This window comes from Agelaius tricolor, unplaced genomic scaffold, assembly GCF_023055355.1.
Source record: "Agelaius tricolor isolate 1412-34295 unplaced genomic scaffold, bAgeTri1.0.p SCAF_6, whole genome shotgun sequence".
NCBI classification, from domain to species: domain Eukaryota; kingdom Metazoa; phylum Chordata; class Aves; order Passeriformes; family Icteridae; genus Agelaius; species Agelaius tricolor.
In genome coordinates, this window is record NW_027269266.1 from 11174796 (window position 1) to 11196258 (window position 21463).

The 21463-nt window shown below is 36.3% G+C and overlaps 1 protein-coding gene across 4 annotated transcripts in view; it reads left to right on the forward strand.

Moving 5' to 3' along the window:
• The window catches only part of CUL2 (cullin 2), a 44603-nt gene that overhangs the window by 4509 nt on the left and 18631 nt on the right, over window positions 1–21463 (forward strand). For all 4 annotated transcript variants that reach the window (XM_071428655.1, XM_071428653.1, XM_071428652.1 and 1 more), the window contains exons 3-10: window positions 4893–4995; window positions 6860–6954; window positions 9642–9747; window positions 12604–12686; window positions 18302–18398; window positions 18492–18602; window positions 19843–20005; window positions 21188–21312. In XM_071428655.1, coding sequence (XP_071284756.1) covers window positions 4893–4995; window positions 6860–6954; window positions 9642–9747; window positions 12604–12686; window positions 18302–18398; window positions 18492–18602; window positions 19843–20005; window positions 21188–21312 — 883 coding nt within the window. The remainder of the gene's footprint in view (window positions 1–4892; window positions 4996–6859; window positions 6955–9641; window positions 9748–12603; window positions 12687–18301; window positions 18399–18491; window positions 18603–19842; window positions 20006–21187; window positions 21313–21463) is intronic.

Below are 21463 nucleotides of genomic sequence, written 5' to 3' on the forward strand. Positions count from 1 at the left end.
AATTGCTTTCCCATGTGCCTGTGTTTTGAGCATGTGTATATGTACATAGCTCCTAGTTCTTGTGATGTTTTGTGGTGTAATAATCTTAAAGAGCTCTTTCATTTAAAAATTCTGTAATTAATTTCTGGGAGCATGATGTGCCACCTTGTACTGAAGTCAACTTCAAGTGACTCCAGAATTTAAAAAAAAATTTGAACTAATTAGGTGGGTACTTACATGCTGAGAAGTTGTTCTGCAGTCATTCTTTCCAAGCAGTTTTTGAGGATTGCATAATTCAGTCTTTATCAGGTGGTTAAATTCTGCAGCTTAAAACTTTAAGCATTTAAACAAGGGTATCTAAAACAGATTTGAATATAAAATAAGAATTGTTGCAGGAGATGTTGTATTGATTCCTCATCACACTGTTTTGCTTACAACTTCTTATGTGGAGACCTTGCACACGAGTTTGCTGTTGATCCTCTTTTGGGATTTAGTCCAGTTGATTGAACATCAGAAAAGGATTGCTTATGAATAGCAGACTTGGAATAATCATTTGGCATGTAACTCTTAAGACCTTACTTAGTATCATCTCTTAATTACTTTCCTTGGAAAGTGGCACTATTAGTGCCTGATTTGGCACAGGCATGAGCCTTTTGGCTTATTGTCTGTGGCTGAATGGCCCAAGGAGTTTGTGTAACTTCCAGCTTGAGTGTTGGTTATTTAGTATTTCTGCTTCCTATAACCAAACTTGGTGTTTTAACACAAGCTGCTCAATGCGTGCTTAACAACTTGGAACTGGTAGTTCTATACAGCTGGAATAAAAGCTTTTTCTAGGTTTTATACATAAGGAAGACTTTAAGGATATTTTTTTAAAAAATTGGTATTTAGAAAATACGTCATCTTGTTCCTTGTTAACTTTTTATTCTCTCTTAAATTTAATTGTTTCTAAACATCTACAGCAGTTCTAAAGGAAATGTTCTATTAACTCTTTCTTATTGCTTAATCAGCACAATAGAAAGATGGCAAATTATTTCAATAAAACCCATTAATTTTTTCAGTAAAACCCATACAGGTTATTTCATTGATTATAGTATCAGTTGATCTTTGTACTGGATAGTCAACACAGTGATGTGGAAACAAAGGATAAGATACAGCAAGCAATCACTGTTTCAATCTGCATCAGTGTATTCTAAGAAGTGTTAGCTTTTCCTTGTGCTGTTTGGGGCAGCTGAGATCCAGTGGAGTATGGAAGCTGACAGTATTTTAGGGATGACAGGCTTGTACTGCACATATTCCACTTCTAGAACTAATTTTTGCCCCACTAGTTCCCCAGAACTTGTTTGTCTTAACATAGTGTTTCCTTTGTAACTTATGGTAATTTTATTGTTAAACATGGCTTATCTTTAAATAAACATTTTACCTCATATTTGAAATGCTAGAATGGCAATGAGCTGGGAACCACAATGTTGTAAGAGTTAAAATCTTCTGGAAAAGATCACCTGAAAGACCATATGTCACTTTATTTAAAATGTGAGTCATCCTGATCCACCTTTGACCTTCAGATTTCCTTTTAAGATTCTCTGCAGAAAGAAATGTGTATGAACTTGTTTCATTGTCTGGTAAATGAGTGACAGTTATGTCTCTGTTTGAGGTCTTATTGTGAATACATTGTATCACTTTCACGACTGCTCAGTGGCCATAGGAGTGCTTTTTAAGTTAAGGCTTAGTTGGAGTGGTAGATAGTTCCTCTGTACTTTGGTAACTGCCTTTTAACTAGAACTTTTTTGAACAGGTAGAACATCAAGCTCTTCCTGTTTTTGTCTTGGGATTTCTACCCCAATAAGTTAACATAAAATCAACAGTTTCCCAGAGACAGCTGTTCTTCAAACAGAATTATTTTAAAAGTATGCAGCATGGCCATCTGCTTTTTTTCACCATTTTTTCTCCAAATTTGTTCTCCCTCCTCTGATGAACTGTTTTGCAAGGACCCTATGATGAACCAGAAACTTAAACATTTATCTTTAAAAACAACTGGCCAAGAAGGAAGAGTAAATAAAGTTCGTATGGTCGTGATTCTTTCCAACTAAGTCCTGAAAATCTCTACAAATTTTGGTTCTGTTACAGAAGATTGATAAATAGAAATTTTTGCAAAGCTCTACACTGGTTGCCCAGAGAAGTCTTAACTAGGTGCTTTTTCAACTCCAATGACAATATTTGTGAGTTTTTATAGCGTTGGATATAGTATTTTCTTGTTGATAGTAATTTTGTTGTTCTTCCTTCTTAGTTTGGAAGCGCTTCAGTTTCCCATTGCTGGGTAATACCCCTCAAATAGCAACTACCAAAGCACTTAAGGGTCACAGAAAGGTTTTGATGTTCTTGTTCTCAATACTGAGTGAAGGCCCCTAGGCAGCAGTTTGGCTGCAGCTTCCTCTGGCCTTTCTCACCCTGCAAAACTGCATGCTGAACTGGAAGAACAGATGGCTTTCACCATTAAAGATAAATTATTGAACAGTAAAGTCTTCTTCCTGTTGTTCTATGGGACAACAGTACAGGAAAAATATGCTTTAAGTTTATGGGGTAAAATACCAGTGATGATTAGTGAGATTTTTTTCGGAGATTTATTTTTGTTAAGAGAGTCAGAACACTTTGAAGATGACACTTAAATTTGGATTCAGGACTCAAAGATAAAATGCATAAAGAACAAGTATAAATTGAGCAAGAAAGAGCAGTTTTGCTTCAGTCAGATATATTCCAGTCTCATGATAACTTTTCTTTTGTATAATTCCAGAGAAACTTGATATCCAGCAAGTAGTATTTGGTTTATACAGGAGGATTAGGTGCCTGCTCAAGTGCTTCTGTGATTAAGCTCTTAGTTTGTGTATCTGCTGATATTAAACACAGTGGCAAATGTCAAGAAAGAGTACTAGATTCAGCTTTCTTCATTTGTAAGAAAGTTTGTTCTCTAGAATAAGGAAAGGCATGTTTGGACGATGTGCATTTTCATGAAGGAGTAGAGATACCATTTGCATTCTTAATTAGGATTATTAAAACTGAGAAACTTGTTCACAAGATTCTCATTGTTCACAAGATTCTCACAAAATCAGAGATATTTGTTTGGTGCTTTCATCAAATAAACTGCCTTTGCTATATTCTTGTGCTGGTGTGGTGAAGACTGCCTCTTTCCTCTGAATTTGTAAGTTCTTGTTGTAGAGATCTGTAGTTTGTGGTGATTCAGGTAGTGTAGTTGTGGATCAAAAGAGAAAAAAGTCATCCCCTTTGCTTGTGAGCAAATTATTAAGATTTCTAATTCTGAGATTAATTTCTCAAAAATAATCTTTGCATAATGAAGAGGCTTGTGGCTTGAATTATATTGAGGATGCATTTGGCTACTCACCATCCTTAGATTGAGAAAATTTGTTGGAGAGGGGAAAGTGTAAAAACCAATTATTCTTTTCAATCTCTTTAATAGAATATTTCATTCTTCACTATTTAAGTTTTTGATATTTTATTGGTCATACTTTGCAAGCTGGTGTAGTGCAATGGTAGCTGCTGTTACAAAGCAGTGGAGGTTGCCCATTATGTTTCACAGTGTTTCCATTTAACGCTTTTTGCTGTTCTGAGGAGAATTCTAGCAAAGATGATCTATATAAGTGAAATAATGTACTCTAATTTAGATTCTGGTTGGGGTCTCAGATTCCAGTTGCCAGATAAAGGGTTTTTTCCTAATTAGTTCTCCTGCATCAGAATCTTCTTTGTTTTGAGTAGTAACTCTATATAAAAAATGAAACATGCATTTGGACAAGCTGTGTGAGGAGAGCTTGACACTGTTCTGTAGATTAGCAGGTGACTCTTCAACTGTCTGTCCTCTACCTCCTTTCACACAGGCATGTGCTTTTTTAGGGTAGACTAGAGGAAAGATCTTGTGTCTTCCCTTGATTGAAGTGATATACTAAATTATTGATTTCTACCATGGCTGGCTTTTTATAAAGTGCCTAGGCTTAGTGCTTAAGCCATGTTTGAAAGTAATTCTTGCACAATCTCTCTATTTCCCACAGTTGTTCATGTGAAACTTGACCTAATCTTTGCTTGACTTTTCTGAAAGCAAAGTTCTCAGTTATAACTTATCTTCCTCAAATTACTCTTAAAACTTGATACAAACCAAAAGTGTAGCTCTGCAAGGTAGTTTAGGGACAAAACCACCTTAAGGATGGCTTAACAGGTTGGTGCTGCCTGTTTAAATTATCAAGTACAAATGTTTTTTGTGGCTGTGATCTAAACAGGATTACCAAAATTATAATAATAGTTAAAAAGAATACAGACTTTGTATTATCCACATCACCATTGTGATTATTTAATTTTCAGTGTCCCCTGAAATTGTTTTACCTGTGGAGGTGAGGGCAAAATGCAGGGACACTAAGTTATTTTGGACTCCAGGATGGAAAACTTGAAGTCAGCTTCACCACGTTTGCTCTGCTCTGTACTTGACTAATCATGTTCTTAATCTAATTAGTGCTTCTTTCCATTATATGAGAAGAGTTTCAGTTCATGTTGGCTGCAAATGCAGAAGAATGGTACATGAAAGCTGCTTTTCACCTTGAGATTATTGTATATTATACATGGCAAATAAAGGGTAGGAGCCACATCAGTATGGGGCTATCAGAAGTTTCAAGATCTTAGCTCTAACATTGCCTCAGCATTCACTATTTAAAATTTATTATCAATGCTGTAAACTTGGATTTTGCACAAGCCAATAGTTATATTAATTTCAGAAAATTATCCATTTTATCTTTTTTGCTTGATGTAAAAAATCTCCAAAACCTAAACTGCATGTGTGGAGAAGAAAGGGTTCTTTAAATCATAAACTTTGTTGATATATTTTCACACTTTATTACAAACCTTGACTTTGAGCCCAGAGACATTTATGCTTTGTGTGTGGCTTATCCTGAACCTCTTGGAGAGAGACTTTATACTGAGACTAAAATTTTTTTGGAGAATCATGTACGCCATTTGCACAAGGTAACCTGTACAGTTCCTGATGTCCATGTAGGTGTTCTTCATCCTTTTTTTGACTTTTTGTAGGCCTTTATGAGACTAAATCACAGATGACAGAGTTGCAGAGACACAATACTTGTATATATGAAATATGTAACACATGTCACAACATGTACACAAATGTAGGCAGGTATTATAGATACCTATTGATATGCAACACAAAAGAAATAATTTTCTTTCTAAGCCAACAGTTATGGTTTATGCAATATATTCATTGGCTTGAAAAGCAAGTTCTTTCTTTTACATTGAATGATTATAATCAAACAAGTTAGAGAAACATCTTCATTTTGCAAATGTTCTGTAGTTTGTCATTAGCCTTCTGTTTCAACAGAAATGTATCTGCTCTAGTGTCTTGGAAACTGATTGTAAATACTCTTAAAAAATAAACAAAACCTTCTGAAATATGTGAGAGATAACACAAACACTTGGGAGGAGAGGAAATAATGGCAAATTATTTATTATGACAACAATATTTGTATGTCTGTATAGCTGTGAGTTAACTTCTGTTTCATCAGCTAAGACAGCAAATTTCATTAGAATTATGATTCATCATGTTTAGTAGATAGGACAGATGAATGGTGCCTCCATCTATATCAGTAAAAAGAGAAGTAGATTTAAATAAGATGCTTATTGGTGTCTTTAGTGTCTTTATAGGGAGCAAAGCATTGCAAATTCTGCAGAGTGCTGCTAAATGGCCTCATGCTTAGGTACCAAGTATTTGACAAGATAGACTGGGTGTCTTAATGGGCAGTTCCACTGGTTACAGAGAGGATAATTCTGGCACTCTATAGACTAAATCAATTCACTAAACTAGCAGAGAACTCTGCCAAATCATTTCTTCCTCATTTATTTAGTGAGCTGAATGAGCTCACTTAGGATAATCAGGCAGGTGCCAGCATAGTGGAAGCTTTGGGAAGTAGCAGAAAGCATACATCAGGTTTTTCAATTGACTATCCACTACTTGTCTCTGAGATAACGTTGGAAAACCGTTGCAAAATGCATGCAGCAGAGTAAAGCATTCTCAATTCTGTTTTATCTACCAGCTTTCTTCTTTCATAATTTTTTTACCCTTTTTTGCATTTTTTGCATGGGCTTCTTTGCTGCTTGAGCCAGATTTTAAAATTATAAATTCTAGAGAGAATTAAAGTTGAATTCCTAGGATCTTGTCCCCTGTCACCAGTCATAGTAATTAGTTTAAATTGTTGAACTTCCCTGAAGTATGAATCTATTTTGATAAGTTCACTAGCTTTTTAGATGATGATTTGCTTAAATTTCAAAAGATTTGGGCCTAGATTTGAAAAAGTTTAATGCTTTTTTTTTTCATTTACATGTATCTGTGCTTTGTTAATCTTGTTTTATTCTGTGATTCTTGGTAAGCATGAGGACTTGGCTCTCCAGTAAGACATAGTGGTTTTAAATGGTTATAGTTGGTCAATTCTTCCAATTAAAAACAGGGGTGAATGCACTGATCTGTGGCTGGGTGAATATAAAACTGATCTGTGTCAGTGAGAGAATGGTTCTGTGAGTTATCTCACCAGTTTGATGTGAGAATATGAACCAGGCTTATTCAAGCAGGTATTTCTGAAAAGATCAATAGAAAATAATTCGGTAGAGAGATTGCTATTTTTAAATGCAAAATAAAGCAAGTCCAGGTGTTCTAGCTGGCTTACCAAAACTTGGTAGTATTAAGGTGTGTTAGCTTTTTGGTCATTGCCACAATTCTGAATATGCAAATACTATTCCAAAATTGTAATCCCATGATAACTTCCTAAGTATGTGTGCTATTTTCATACTAATTCTGGTGTGTGGGGTGTGTGTGCCTTCACAGAGAGTTCTGGAAGCTGAAGAACAAGTACTGGTTATGTATCACAGATACTGGGAAGAGTATAGCAAAGGGGCAGACTATATGGACTGTTTATACAGGTAAGCTTTGCAAAAGTATTGTTAAACCTTTGAAATTAACATGAAATTTAACATGATCTGCAGGTTAAGTTGAAGAGTGTTGAGAGAGAAATAGATGAATATGCCTCAGGTTAATTTTGGAGAGAATATAGTTATGGTAGCAGAACATGAGCAAAAAGGAATAATGCCTCAACAGGTAAGTATCCAAGACAGTTCCTAAAATTCTTTTATTACTAATATATTCTGCTTGATGTTGCAGTGCCAAATATGTTGGTGCTAATCAACCCTGCAGTGTATAAGCTCATAATCCTAGGAGTTCTGCAAGGATGGCACTGTACTGCAGTTTGCAGTTGAACCAGCATGGTTTGAGTCAAAGCTTTAGGTTATTCTACTTTTTATGAATCAGTTGGAGTTCTTTTCTTATTGCATGCCTGCTCTGAAACAAGTACCATAATTTAGTTGACTCTGTTGTATCCCAGCTTCTAGTTTGTATAATTCTTCTAGCAATGAAAACTGATTAATGTCTACAGGTGATAATCTGAAAATTATTTTCAAATAGATTCCCTTAAAATTTAATTAGGCTTGCATCTTTGCTTCTAACCTGATAGTCAATATTTGAAACACTACTCAGATGTGAGACACTTTTGAGCAAAATTCCTAAAATGTGAGATCGATCATGGAATTGGAAAATGAGTTGAATCTTTTCTTCAGTGTTATTTTGGTTTTGTTTATTTTACCTATCCTCCTTGGTGCACTTTGCTAGGAAAACAAATCTGGATTCAGTTTGAAAATGAAAATCCCACATGTGCTTGACTAAACCAAGGTGACAAAACTGATGGAATAAGGAACACTGAAAGAAACTTCTTCAGATAAATAAATAATAATAAATAAATAAATAATAGATAAAACCATTGCTGGACAGGCCTTACCAGTGTCTTTGTGCTGCAACTGGTTTCACAGGTACTTTAAAAAAAATCCAGTCTGTGTACTTTAATTTCAAGTGATTGGGAAAGTTTCCTTATCCAGTAAATTGAAATTAAGTCATTAAAAAAAAACCAAAAAAACCCCACAACAAACCCCAAGTGCTATAATTTTTCGTAATAAAATCCTGAAAACTAAACACACATGGTGCAGCTTTTGCTTTGTTCCATTTTGTCTTTAAAATATTTATAATAATACCAGCGTATCATGGTATAGCAATTTTTAGTTGTACATGCTACTTTGTACGTGCTGATGGAAGACAGAGTAAGTGAGGGGAGTGCAGGACTTTGCTTCTTAGCAAGTGTAACAAGAAAAAGCAGATTGGCAGCTGTTGGCTTTGTTCACATGGGAGAAGATGGGAAAATGCCACCAAGGAGCCTGCTTAAGGCTGGTGTTTGAGGTGTTCCTAATGTCCTCCCAGGTTTTATATGACATGGAGGCCTGGAGCCTTCTAGAGAGCCCTGCATTTACAGTTCCTGGTTGGTGTCCATGCTAGCACAGGTTACAGGACTCTGTAAGAGTCTGAAAGTAGCTCTGAAAGTGGCTGCTGAACTCCAGTTTGTCATCACTGCACTTTGACAAGTCTTCCTTCTTTGGACTCTGTGGTGTCCTAAATTCTTTCAAGTTCACAGGATTTCACAGTGTGTTCATCCTTTCCTCCTTTGCTTGGCTTTTGCCTTCATGTCAAGAGTGTTCAGACATTTCTGATCTGGTGCAGCCTCTGAAGCCTGAATCTCTTAAAGTGCTTCAGTAATCTTGCTCTTCTCACTGTCTGAAACTGAGCATCTCAAAACTCCTGGTTAGATCAGAAATTTAAGAAACCATCTCAGTTGCTTCATTTAAACATTTCTAATATAAGAAATATTGTAAGTGTCATTGGGAAATGTATTCAAATTTTTTCCCAGTTATCTGGGAAAGGAAAGAATGGTTCCATTTAAAAATGTTACAATATTTGTTATGTGGGAATACTGAGAGTCAAGAGGGATGTTTTAGCAGGTCTTGCACAGAATCCATTTTGTGTTCTGTATAAAAACTATGCATACAGTAGTGAATACTGAATTTCAAAATAGCATTTATAGCATTTCTTCTTTATAGCTGTTACTTAAAATAATTTCTGAAAATTCTTCTCTTTAAAATTTGTAATCTGACTGTTAGCTAGTTACCATGACCTGAGCAAGGGATCGTAACAGACAAAAGTTTGCCCTGTTAAAATGAGCAGTACTTCTGCATTTCAGTCTGGGAGAAACATAGAAGAATAAACCGTACAGGTAGAAGGAAATACTTTTAACTTAAATATATACAACAGTAGGCATGTTTTTCTATCATTAAAATAAACAATTAGCACTCTAATACTAATCACTGAGTTTAGGAGTTATTTTGCACATATATGTATGTATGAGTAACACATGTATGTATGTATGTATGTATGTATGTATAAGCAGTGCATGTTGAAAGGTTGGATTCTTACACAAATATATTGCTCACCAAGAAAATGCTGACAGGGGTATTTCAGGTTCCTGTTTGATCTGTTACCAACACTACTGTTCTAATGTGATGGAAATTCTTTCAGTGTCATTTGGATTGTAACATTTTTCTACAAATAGCAATGGCATTGGTTTAAGGAGATGATATATTTTGTGATGTGAAAGACATTCCATAATTCTGAACTTAATTTAAAAAGCCTTTTATTTTTGCCTGTTTTGATGAGGATATCCTTATTTCTATAGGTACCTCAACACACAGTTTATTAAGAAGAACAAATTGACTGAAGCTGATCTTCAGTATGGTTATGGAGGGGTGGATATGAATGAACCTTTGATGGAGATTGGAGAGGTAGGTATCTCTGAAAGTGGAGTTGGCTATAAACAGTATTCAGAATGCTATGAGATCAGCATTGTCCTTGAGAATTTTCACTTTTTTATGTCACAGAAATGTTGTAGATGTAAGCACTGTTCCCCTTGTAAAATGAGATTACAGTTTTGGTGCAGAAAAATAAGAGTGACCTCGCAGGGAAAAGAAGCAAATACGAAAACTGTTGGAAAACTTGGGTTTAAAATGTGATAATAGAAACACTTTGCAAAGAAACTTTAGATTCTTAAGTGATACCACTATCTAGAAAACATATTGAAGCAACAGTATACTTCTGGTTTTGGAAGCCCTTGAAATATTAGTTTTTAGGCTTTTATTTCTTCATGTGATCAAGTATAAAAGCTTTTCTTGAGAATCTTAAGGCAGTAAAGTTAATATCTGTTCACAACTGGTATAGGATTAGGTTTATAGCAGTCACTCCTTTGTCCTGAAAAGTAATGGAGACTTAAGTCCTACACTCATGTATTAAATTACAGCACTGTTTTGGTGAATTCATTGCTCCATTTCTTGACCTACAAGGCACTTGGCAAGATTGTCAAGTCTTTGTTTTGAAAGCATTCACTCTTTCATTATGGTTCCTGTAGGATTCTATCTTTTATTCTTTGGATTGTACAAGGGCTCTAGCAGAAGTCAAATTATTTGTTGTTCATCACTTTAGAATGGAAATTACTGTTTATGCCATTTTAGATGACTGAAATGATCTGGCCTTTATCTACCCAAGGGCAAACATGTTTATTTTATGTATAGTTCTCTTCAGTCTCAGCATGAAGTTACAGAAATAATGCCCAGTATTTTTAGAAGCAGAACTGCACTCTCTGTTCTGAAGTTTCGGTCTCAACACAACTCTTGTGTGGTAACAAAACTTCAGGAGCTTTTCAGTAATCTTAAACAAGTCCATTCTTGCTCAGTTCTTCTGAGGGGTGTAACAGTAGGTCTGTACATGAGAGCAGAGCTGTGTGTGTGAGGTGTGGGCACAGCTTCAAACAGTTCTTCTTCCCCCAAGTGTTCCAGACGTTCAGTAATTGTACTAGGAAATATACAGGATGAGATAAGTTAATGAAAATAGTCTGCCAGTGCTTGCAAGTGCTTGCTTTTTTCTTCTCTGTATGTTATGAATGCATGGTGAAGGACACTGCTTTTCTGAGTTGAGTTCCTATCACTGATTTCAAACTCCTGAGTTTTCAATGGCTCTGTGGGAGCCCTGAGCTAGAAGATATTTAAGATGTGCTTTCTGGGCTTTTTCCCTCCAGAAATAGGTTCTGGAAAATGGAGAAAACTGCCATGTTCAGTATTGCCAGTCTAGATGGAGAAGTAAGATCAGTCCCTATTCTCAAGTGGGAGAAACTGTCTTGAACTAATACATCAAGTTGCTGGATTGATCTGTCTATAGTTTGACAAGAAAATTCCAATAGGTGATTTACTTTGCTTCCCACCGGTAGCTCATATGTCAGAAGGACCATGCTAGACACCACATTGCAGAATTAATCTACCTGAGGTTGTTTCTCTTCACCTCATAGTCACAAAATGTGTCAGTTCTTTTCCAATTTTTTTCCCTCCTTTTCTTCTGTCTCTGCAGAGCTGGCTTCTTTCAGCTGGCTTCTTTCATTCTGTACTGGATGAGTTCCTGTTGTCTTAACTGTTCTCCAGCTACTCTCCACAAGATGAGACAGTGAAAATCACTCCTAAGACAACTTTGGTTTCAAAACATGATCTGTGTTTGGATTTATAAGCAAACCTTTACCTCTCCTTTAGCCTCTTATGGTGCAGTTGTGTCAGGTTTGCTTTCTGTATTGCAGCGTGGGTGCTGAATAGCTGTGACAGTTGGAGCAAGTTGATTTGTCTGCTTTTTAAAAAGGAAATTTATTTCACAGAGTCAAATTGGCAGTTGATAGCTATGTGCCTGCTTTCAGTTAAGACATACCTGATGGATAGTTTAATTTTTAAATCTAATGACCTGTTAGTTGTATCAAAGCTTTCTTAGAAGCAGTATTCCCTCTGTCCTTACTGAACTGTGCAGTTTTATTTTTTCCCAGTCTGCTACTTCCTGGCAGGTGTTTTTGGAGGTCTCCTATGTGCAGTTATTCTCTGTATATAGGGGATCACATTATCCCTTTTGGGCTTTAAATCTGACTTTGATTCAAGTGCAAAAGCTCATTTGAACTATTGCAACTGTGTTTTTTAAAATGGTATATCTTGGGAGCAATGGCTTCACCCATAAGAACTGATGAATTCTGGAATTGATTTGAATTCCATTTGAAGCCAAATGTTAGCTTGCCAGTGACTTTGCTTAAGATATAAGCATCTTAGTTTGGAGGTGTTCTTTGTGTGTTGGATGAAGGGATTCTGTATCTTTGACTGTGACCTCTGACAGATTGGCCAAGAGAAATTCCCTTTTGTCGGCTGAGGCTTATTTTGCAATCATTGTTAGAAATACTGGTGTTTGTACACATTCAGACCCTTTGGTTAGAAAGGTATGTTACTTACCTATTACTGTGAAGGTGTTTTGTTTATGTGTAGTCTCAAAATCTGCCCTTGTAACCAACTCCTTGTTTGGAGTCCTTACATGCATTTGAGAATACTTGGAGTAGAACCAAGGAATGAATCAGGTCTATGAGATGTGTAGGAAGAATGCAGGCTGGGAAGCCAACATTCACATACTGCCTGACTAGGGAAAGAAGAGCTTACATAACAACTGGATTTTTAAAATCCTGAATGGGAATTGTGTCATCTTTGGTACTGTTCTGAGTTTGGTGTGGTGGTTTTTAGGGTTTTTTTTAAATGTACTTTTTATTGATGTAAACTTGTGTTGTGTCCTGACAGCTAGCTCTTGATATGTGGAGAAAATTAATGATTGAGCCACTGCAGGCCATCCTTATTCGGATGCTCCTCCGAGAAATAAAAAAGTGAGTGTTTGATTGTTTCTTGCTTTAACATAATGTGGGGCTATTGCACTTTTTGATTTACTTGGAAAATCTGTGGACTTTGACAGAACTGTTTTGGTTCTTCTAAGGTAACTTCTGATGGTGATGGTCTATCAGCTTTTCTTGTTGTAGCTGTGTATTTGTGGCTTTCATGTGTAGAAAAAGGCAGTGAATTCCCTGTAACCACAGAGCAGTGATCTTTCCTTTCTGTTTCAGCAACCCTTCTTATCAAGGGATATGAGAGGAGTTGGAATGAATGTCCAGCTCCCATAGGATGCCTTTTGCCTTTTTCTCCACCTGATGCTATCTGCCTTTAGCTTTTGTGCTGTCAGTCAAATTAAGGACCAGGCCTTGGGCAAAGATTTGCCAAAGCCAGAGAACCTGTGTTTGCATGGAACCCAGAACAATTCTTGCAAGTGACAAAGCTTCTGGGTTTCTATTTTTCAGATCAGTACCTTCACTTAACATTTTTGGTGTTTCACTTGAATAAAATGAAGATAATTAATTTTTGTAGTTTGAAGGAAAGTTATTATTTTATTTCTGAATATCTTTTTTTTTTAATACTTCTAAACAAAGCCAAAGAGCTTGGGACTTGTAAAGCTTTGATTTAAAAATTGTATTTAACTTCTAAAGAAGCTAATTTATGAATAAACAGAAATTCTGGATCTACTGCAGATCTTGTGCATAGTTGGAAGTTTCATCAGTTTCTGCACTCCTACCACTGTTTAGGATACAATACTCTGGAGTTGTCTAATGATTGGGGTTTCTAAAGTGATTACTCAGGTGATCAGACTGATGCAAGTAAACTGAGGTTTTTTGGCAGATTGAGGTTCCTTGAACATGCACTTGGTCAGAAAAAAATCTATAAGGCATTGAAAACCTAATTTTAATAGTTTAAAAAAAATTGTATTTTTCATTCCTGAATAAAATATTTGACAACAAAGAAATGGATATGATGTCTCTTTTGGATGGCATTTCTGAAGCCAGGAAGTATTTCTTTGCTTTCACTTGTTGAATCATGGTTCCTTTGTAACCAGGATTAGTAGTGCTTTATCCATTTTTACTTCAACTATTTTTACTAAATGGAGATTGCCTAATTCATGATGAAGAACATTCTCCTTTGTTACATCAAGCACAATGATGCTGGAGACTTGTCTTACTTAATGTATATACTTCACTGGTGGGTGGGAGTGGAAATGTGTGTGAAAACCTTTTTCAACAGATATCTGATGCCCCTTAAAATAATGGTCTGTATTTAGCTTGAAGCTGATCGCAGCCCTCCCCAGGGCGTTTAGATCAAGGCTGTCACTGGCTTTTGGAGGTGTTAGATCTTGAGACTGTAACAACTTGAAATAATTTGTTACTAAACTATTTGGAAACTTTGAAATAAAGCTTTGGTCCTTGTCTCTAATGGTTGAAGTCGGATTTTTCCCCATTCTTTATTAGGGAGTCTTTTGTGTGATCTCAGAGAAGTTAATTTAGTTCTGCTTCTCAAAATATACATCCAGTAATTCATATTAAGTTTCTTCTAGCCACTTTGTGATCTGCATATCATTTAATTAATTACATATGAGAGAACTATTTCTTGTAGCTGTTTTTGTTCCTGCTGTCATGAAATGCAGTGCTTCCTATGGGGATTCTGAGGATGGCCTTTGCATGTAACAATAAGCTTGTTGCTTTTCTTTGCTGTAATTTCTGTGGTCAATACAGTTTTTAAGAGGCAGTTTGAAAGATGCTGCTGCAAGTGATCTAAATGTCTTTTAGTATTGAGTTCAGTAATTCAGGGATTAAACAAGGTGGATATCATAAGTTACAGCTGACAGACATGTAAGAATATGCATGGGAATCATATACCTTAGAAGTTTTAATAAAATTGATAATACATGTATATGCTTAAAAACTCCTCTATTCTACACCTTCCTCATAGTGGTTGTTTGTGCATGGTTCAATGCTTAAAAAATTAAATTAATGTAGCTGAACTACTTCTAGGCAGGAAGTTTGTGTAGCATAGAACAGTTTGTGGAGTTGATAACCAACAGTATAGTCAATTATTGCATATAAAAGTAGCTTTCTTACTGTAGTGGAAAAGATAGGGAAGCAGAGCCACAAATTCTTCTTTCAAATGTTACTTTATCAGTGTATTTAACTGGATTTTTAAGAAGATTTCTGACTACAGCCTTGAGCACACCAACTTTTTAGAAGCTATAAGCTTGTGCAATACATTATGCATTAAAACTGACAATAAACTTTCTTTTTATACATGAAAATAAAGAAATACAAGTAGTGGCTTGTGGCTCAGCTGAACAAGATGGCTAAACTGATCTAAGAGTTTACTGACACCAAAAAGGAGCAGGCTGTGCTCTTCTACCTTTCATGTGCTGAATTTGGTGCTCACCTAGCACCTAGTCACTAGTTCCTTAGTGACCCAGCTGAACTGCTAATGTGACAGAAAACCATCTTGGCTAATGTTTCACCAGGCTGGCACAAATCAATTCAGCAAAGCATTAGATGGGTGCCAAAGCAAAGGAAGAGAGATGGAGGGCTGTGACTGAGCAAAAGGGAACAGGATTAGCCCCCTTGAACAGCAGAGAATTCTTAAATCACTTAAGCCTGTCTTGTCTGACTGCACTCCTAATACAGAGTTCTGAGTGAAAGACTTTCATCCCCCTTCCTCTAGCCCAAGCACTCCTCCTACAAGGTGAACTGAATATTAACTTAAGCATTCTTGTTTCAACACAACAGGAAGCTGACAAGGTCTTGAATTGTGAGAAAATTAATCTATGAAATTATTAAACAGAAATAATTTGGAAATTTCTCAAGTGCTATCTTAAATGACAGTGTGATTAGTACAGACTAACTGAGAGACTAACTAACTTCTCTACTAACAATAACTAACTCTTTCTGACTAACTGGACCTATTCCTGTCTAAGCTGATACATTATCTGTACCATTTGTTTGAAATTAAAGCTATTGGAAGTTCTTTTTTAAAATGTTTGGAACAGTCTCATCTAGTTGACAATGAATTCTGTAGGTAATAGGCCTTGAAAGACCCTTGGTCTGACACAGCAGAGCACTTTTGAGTGATGGAATCTTCTTTTAATGAATTTGATATCTAATTATTGTACCTGAAACTTTAAAAATGTTCTTCTTTGGGGCTGTAGTAATACACTGTACAATGCATGTTGAATATCCACTGTTAGCTTGAGCCTGAAGATAGGAACAAGATGGAGTTAATATAAACCAGCACAACTTTCTTGTCTATGTGTTTTGTAGCTTTCTCCATTTCTTTCGGAAAAAAATAACTTGTCACCACCTGAATTAGTGGAATTTGTGTTTCTAGCACTTAATCTTTTTATCCAAATTCCTTTCCTGTACCCAAGATATCCTATGAAATCCCTGCTTCAACCTGTGTTGCAGTTGCTCTGTAGCTTTATGCATCTGTATTGCTTGCTGAGCGCTGCCAAGAAGGAAAATAAATGTTTCATAGACTTCTACCTTTGCAGGGTCACCAATTCCATTTTAGTGTGGCAGTTGTTCTTACTACTACAGCTTTTGTGAAAGTCATCCTTAAAACTTCTGTCAAATTTTTTTTGACATTTGCCCTACACATTCCTGGGAGCAGAGTGCCATTGGTGTAAATAAAAACCTGAAATGGCTGCCAGAGCAGGCAAGGCCTGTTCTGTGCTGGGTTTGTTTTCATTTATTACCTTTGAGCCATCTGACCTCTGCTTCAAAAGCTTGTTTCCTTCCATCCATCTTTTCCATGGAGCATGTCTCCTGTACTCATACAGCTCTTTCCTAATGTTCCTTTGAGTCCCCCTTTGGGTCTGGCCATGACTTCCCCCTCCCCTCCCACACATGTATGGGCTAAGGTCTGAACTGGCCTGTGAACTGAGCAGAAGGAAGCTGGGGCTTGAGCTGTTCCTCCAGTGATGCTGCTTGTGTTTGTGTACCAGGTCCAGAGCCCTGCATGTGCCAGCTGGGCTGGGCTGTCTCTTGCCAGAGCCCCATTTATATATTTGTATAATATGCTCAGCTTTTAGTTCTGTGCCTTCCTGTGCTCCATGGCCTAGCTCTGTGTTCAGGCTGCATGCACCCTGCAGCTCTCTGTGCTCCTGGGCCCCTCTGGGCTGGAGGTGCAGGCCCAGGGTATGTGGGACTTCTCCCTTCTGTGATTCTGTGCTGCTGCCTCTGCCATCATAAACCAGACCCTGCAGAGAGATGTTGGCAAGGATGCCATTCCGTGTACCCAAACCCAGGTTTATGCCATTGTCGGCTCCCACAACCAGAGGAAATCTTCCTGTTCCCTGTGTGAAAAAATCAGACCATCCCTGCTGGAACCCATCAGTTCAGTTCATTTGTAATGGATAATAAAAATCAGACCATCCCTGCTGGAACCCATCAGTTCAGTTCATCTGTAATGGATGATAAAGCTGCAAAAACCATACAGTGGCTGTTCATTATCTGTTAAGAGAGCTAATTCTTTACACCTATCCTAAGCTTAGGTTTTCAGAACAGAGAAAGCAGTAGTGTTTGAAAGCAATATCAGTGATTAACAGTTGTGAATACATGAGGATGGTCTGGTGTGCATAATACAATGACTGCTGGTGTGGCTGTCCTGGTAAACCTCCACAGCTCACAGGCATCCTCTGGAGTTTTTCCTGATTACAAACCAAAATAAATGACATTAGCAAAATTAGTTCTCCCATTTCATCTCTACCTATATGGGTATATGGTAATGTTTGTCTTCGATGCTTAATCGTAAATACACTTTTGTCAATCATATTTTAGTCCTATTTAACACCTTAGGAGTTAGAGAATATTTTTTACTTAGTTGTAAAGTACATATGAAAAGTGGAATTTTTAAAGAACTTTTCATGTCTTAAGAGGAAGTCTGTGCTGTTTTGAATGCTGGTTATTTCCCAGTCTTTGCAAAGGACTGAGCACTAGTCTTTTTAGCATGCAAAACACTCATTTTAATTACTTCTATTTTCACCTGAATGGAACTAAAGACAACATTTTCTTCACTTCAGTTCCTTCATTTGAAGCTTAGAACTTGACTGGAAGATGTAAAGTTTTCCTTTTCTGGATGATGTATGATTAAATATTGTGACATAATGGGCTAGGTGTGTTATTTATTCTACTTGAAATCTATATGTTGATTAGTAAATATTCAGAAAAGAAAACAGCATGCTTCTTGCTGTGGTGCTGGTAAAAAGGATGGATTTTTTGGAAGGGGCAAGAGTGTGAAGGTAGTCTATGTAATAAAGGCTACAAATAAGAGATGGAAATTACTGTAGCTTTTAAACTACTTACATAGAGTATATCAGTTGGAATACTTAAGATCCTTAGCAAATACTTGGAAATTTCATGACCTTTAAATGCTTTTGGATGTTTATGAATAACTATCTCAACAATTTAAATGTATATGAGAGAAAAAAGTGCATTTTTTATTTTAAGATGAATCTTCTTTAATTTTGCCAATTTGAGCAGGGGAGTTTACTGGAACATGTTTTCATCCAGTTTTATTTCATTTGGCTGTAGATGAGTTACACCAGATACCTGCATTCTTATAAATACTTCTTTGTCTATTTCAGTGATCGCTGTGGAGAAGACCCAAACCAGAAAGTAATCCATGGGGTTATTAACTCCTTTGTTCATGTTGAACAGTATAAGAAAAAATTCCCCCTAAAGGTAGATACACATTTCTGATTATGTATTTTTAATTTAGAATGTCAGTCTAGTATATACATTATTTGTCCTTTAAAAAAAAAATCTCTCTTCTAGTTTTATCAGGAAATTTTTGAGTGTCCTTTTCTGAATGAAACAGGGGAGTATTATAAACAAGAAGCTTCGAACTTATTGCAAGAGTCAAATTGCTCACAGTACATGGAGAAGGTAAGAGATTCTTGAATACACATGCAATAATTAAAATCATTTTACTGATGATACTTGTTGTTCTCTACAGTTCTCATAGTTGTTCTTCATGTTATGCTTTCATGTAATTGAAATGGTACTTTTTAGTGACATGGTTAATCTGAACATGGACTACAAACCTTGCTATGGGTGGACAGTCAGTATCAAAATATTTCAAAATAAATGATGATTCAATGGCATGAAAAGTGGAAAAAAGTCAGAAAAATAAAACACATCCGGTTGATTAGTATTACTTCCTCACTTCCTTATTTTCTTTCGGTTTGGAGTAGGGTAACATTAGAGTTTTAGCAATATGTGGTTAAAAAAGACTCTTAACTTAGTTGTTATAAAACACTGTTAAAAATTACATACTCTGAGGTGGATTTACTTTCATTTTGCTTTGTGGTGTATGAAGTTATGTTGTGGGTCAATTACTTGTAATTCTTATACCTATTTTGAGAAAACAAAGATTAATACAACACTAGGAGTCAGTTCTTGGTCCTATACTGTCTACACTACCAAGATAGAAGAGTTGAGAAAAGGGCTGTGGAATTGCTTTTAAGCTAATGGTTACACACCTGTGTTGAAATTCAGGGACAGGCTAAGACTTTAACTAAACCAAAAGCAGTTTTGCATATCACTAGCAGTCTGCAGCTGCACTCTTCTCCCTAGACCCCACTAATATTCACAGTGTAAGTGCTTTTATGGCAGTATTCATATGACTTATCTTATGATTAAGCCTACTTCCTTCACTGAGTTATAAAAAGAGCTTTTATTAATAGCTCAGATGTACTCCTGTACCTATTGAGCAGATGTTTACATACAAGCAGATGGACTTGGAACAGTAAAGTGATTCTTGGAGTTCTCTTTTTGTTAGGTATTATGGTAAAATTTTCTTGGAAGGAATAAGAAGTATGGTAAGAGAAATTGGGGAAGACTAGTCACAAAGTTAAAGGGAGCAAGAAATTTCAAGATGAAAACTATGGAATGCTGGTAGACATCTAGTAGTGACCAAGCCTACTTAGTACTCGGACTAGATTATGTTCGTTCAGTAATTGTTGATTCAGAAGAGCAAATTAAATTTTTCATCCCACACAAGTTCTTTTGTAGCTCTTATTACTTACTGTTGTTTCCCATTCTACATGCATACACTCTTGTATATTCTGGTGCTACATAGGTTGTCAGCATTTCTTCAGCTTGCAGTTTAAACTCTTCTGTGTAGGTTTTAGGTAGATTAAAAGATGAAGAAATGCGGTGTCGGAAGTACTTGAATCCCAGCTCATATGGCAAAGTGACTCATGAATGCCAGCAGAGGATGGTAGCTGATCACTTGCAGTTTCTACATGCAGAATGTCACAATATTATCAGACAAGAGAAAAGAAGTGGTAAGTCTCACTTGTCACAAAAAGACTGAAATGGTTGTTTTATTCACTTAGCATTGCAATTTCCTATCTTTTTTCAATGACCTTCTGTGCATATAAGCATTTTCAACTAATGTTACTTATTTAGAAATCCCCATTAAACCCTGAATAACATTTTTCTTTTAGCATGCAACTAATTTTTATTTCTCCAAGTATATAATCAAAACCTTTTTTTTACTGTTAACAATCCTTCTTTCAGCTAATGCTCTTTCTCTTTCCTTGTCTTAGTCATCTTAAAAACACACTGAAGTCCTGTGTCCTGTAGAAATGATAATATTTTATGCTTGTGTTTTCCTTTGTAAACCAATGGCTCTGTCTTAACAGATTTCTTCATCGTCACTTAAGAGGTCAGGCTTATAAAATATTTTGGCATCTTTTTGTAGCCACTTTTTATTGTCCTGAATCTTTTGTGACCTCTCATCCCAAATGTTTTTTACAGAAGGAGATGCTGTTGTAGTTGTATTCCCTGCCTGACTAAAAAAACATGCTTCCCCATGACTACATGCCTCTTACCTTTGAAAGAATGCTTATTCTTGCATGAAAGATGGTATCTCTTATGTGAAACAAATTATTTTTCACAGTCAAACTCAAATTGTAGCTAATAATGGTTCAATTTCCAGGGAATTTTTCAAGCTTGATCAGAGTTTCCATCTATTTTGTTTGGTTTCTTTTTTGGGGGTGCAGAGAAGCAAAATATAATAAAAATAGCAGTTGCTTGTTTAGAGCCTTTTTCACCTGAGAAAAATTTCAAGCTACCACTGGAGGCAAATAAAAAGTCAAGAAAATACCTAAACTGATTTTAGTCAGCTGCTGCCAAGGGGTATTAAGAAAGGCCAGGGTTTAAAATAAACTGGCACACTCTTGCTCCACACTAGCCCACCTCTCTTCTTAGAGTCTCTCCTAAAGAAGCTGTATTGGAAGGGTGAGGTAGTCACAATGGCAGGACTCAGTAAACATTGATAATAGGCCTACTCTTTCCTTTTTTCTTTCCTCAGAGATCTAGTGTATGTTAATTTTTTTTTCTTTCAAAACAGATGGTCTTGTTTCAGTCTTTAGAAAGTTCTGTTTGAAATTATGGTACTATATTAAGTGTTAATTTTTGCTGTTTCTAAGTGTGTACTCTATAAAAATGTATCTCTGTTACAGACATGGCAAATATGTATACTCTGCTTCGTGCTGTGTCAAGTGGTTTACCTCATATGATTCAGGAACTACAAAACCATATCCATGATGAGGGCCTTAGAGCAACCAGCAATCTTTCTCAGGAAAATGTGAGTTCCCTCAGGCAACTGAAATGACTGTTTGATTAATATTCTTGATCCTCTTTGGATGGTTGTTTTTTTTTTTTTCATTTTGCCTGCATAAAATTGGTTTGGAACGTGATGGATCAGTTGTAACTTCTCATCAACATGGTTAGCTGTG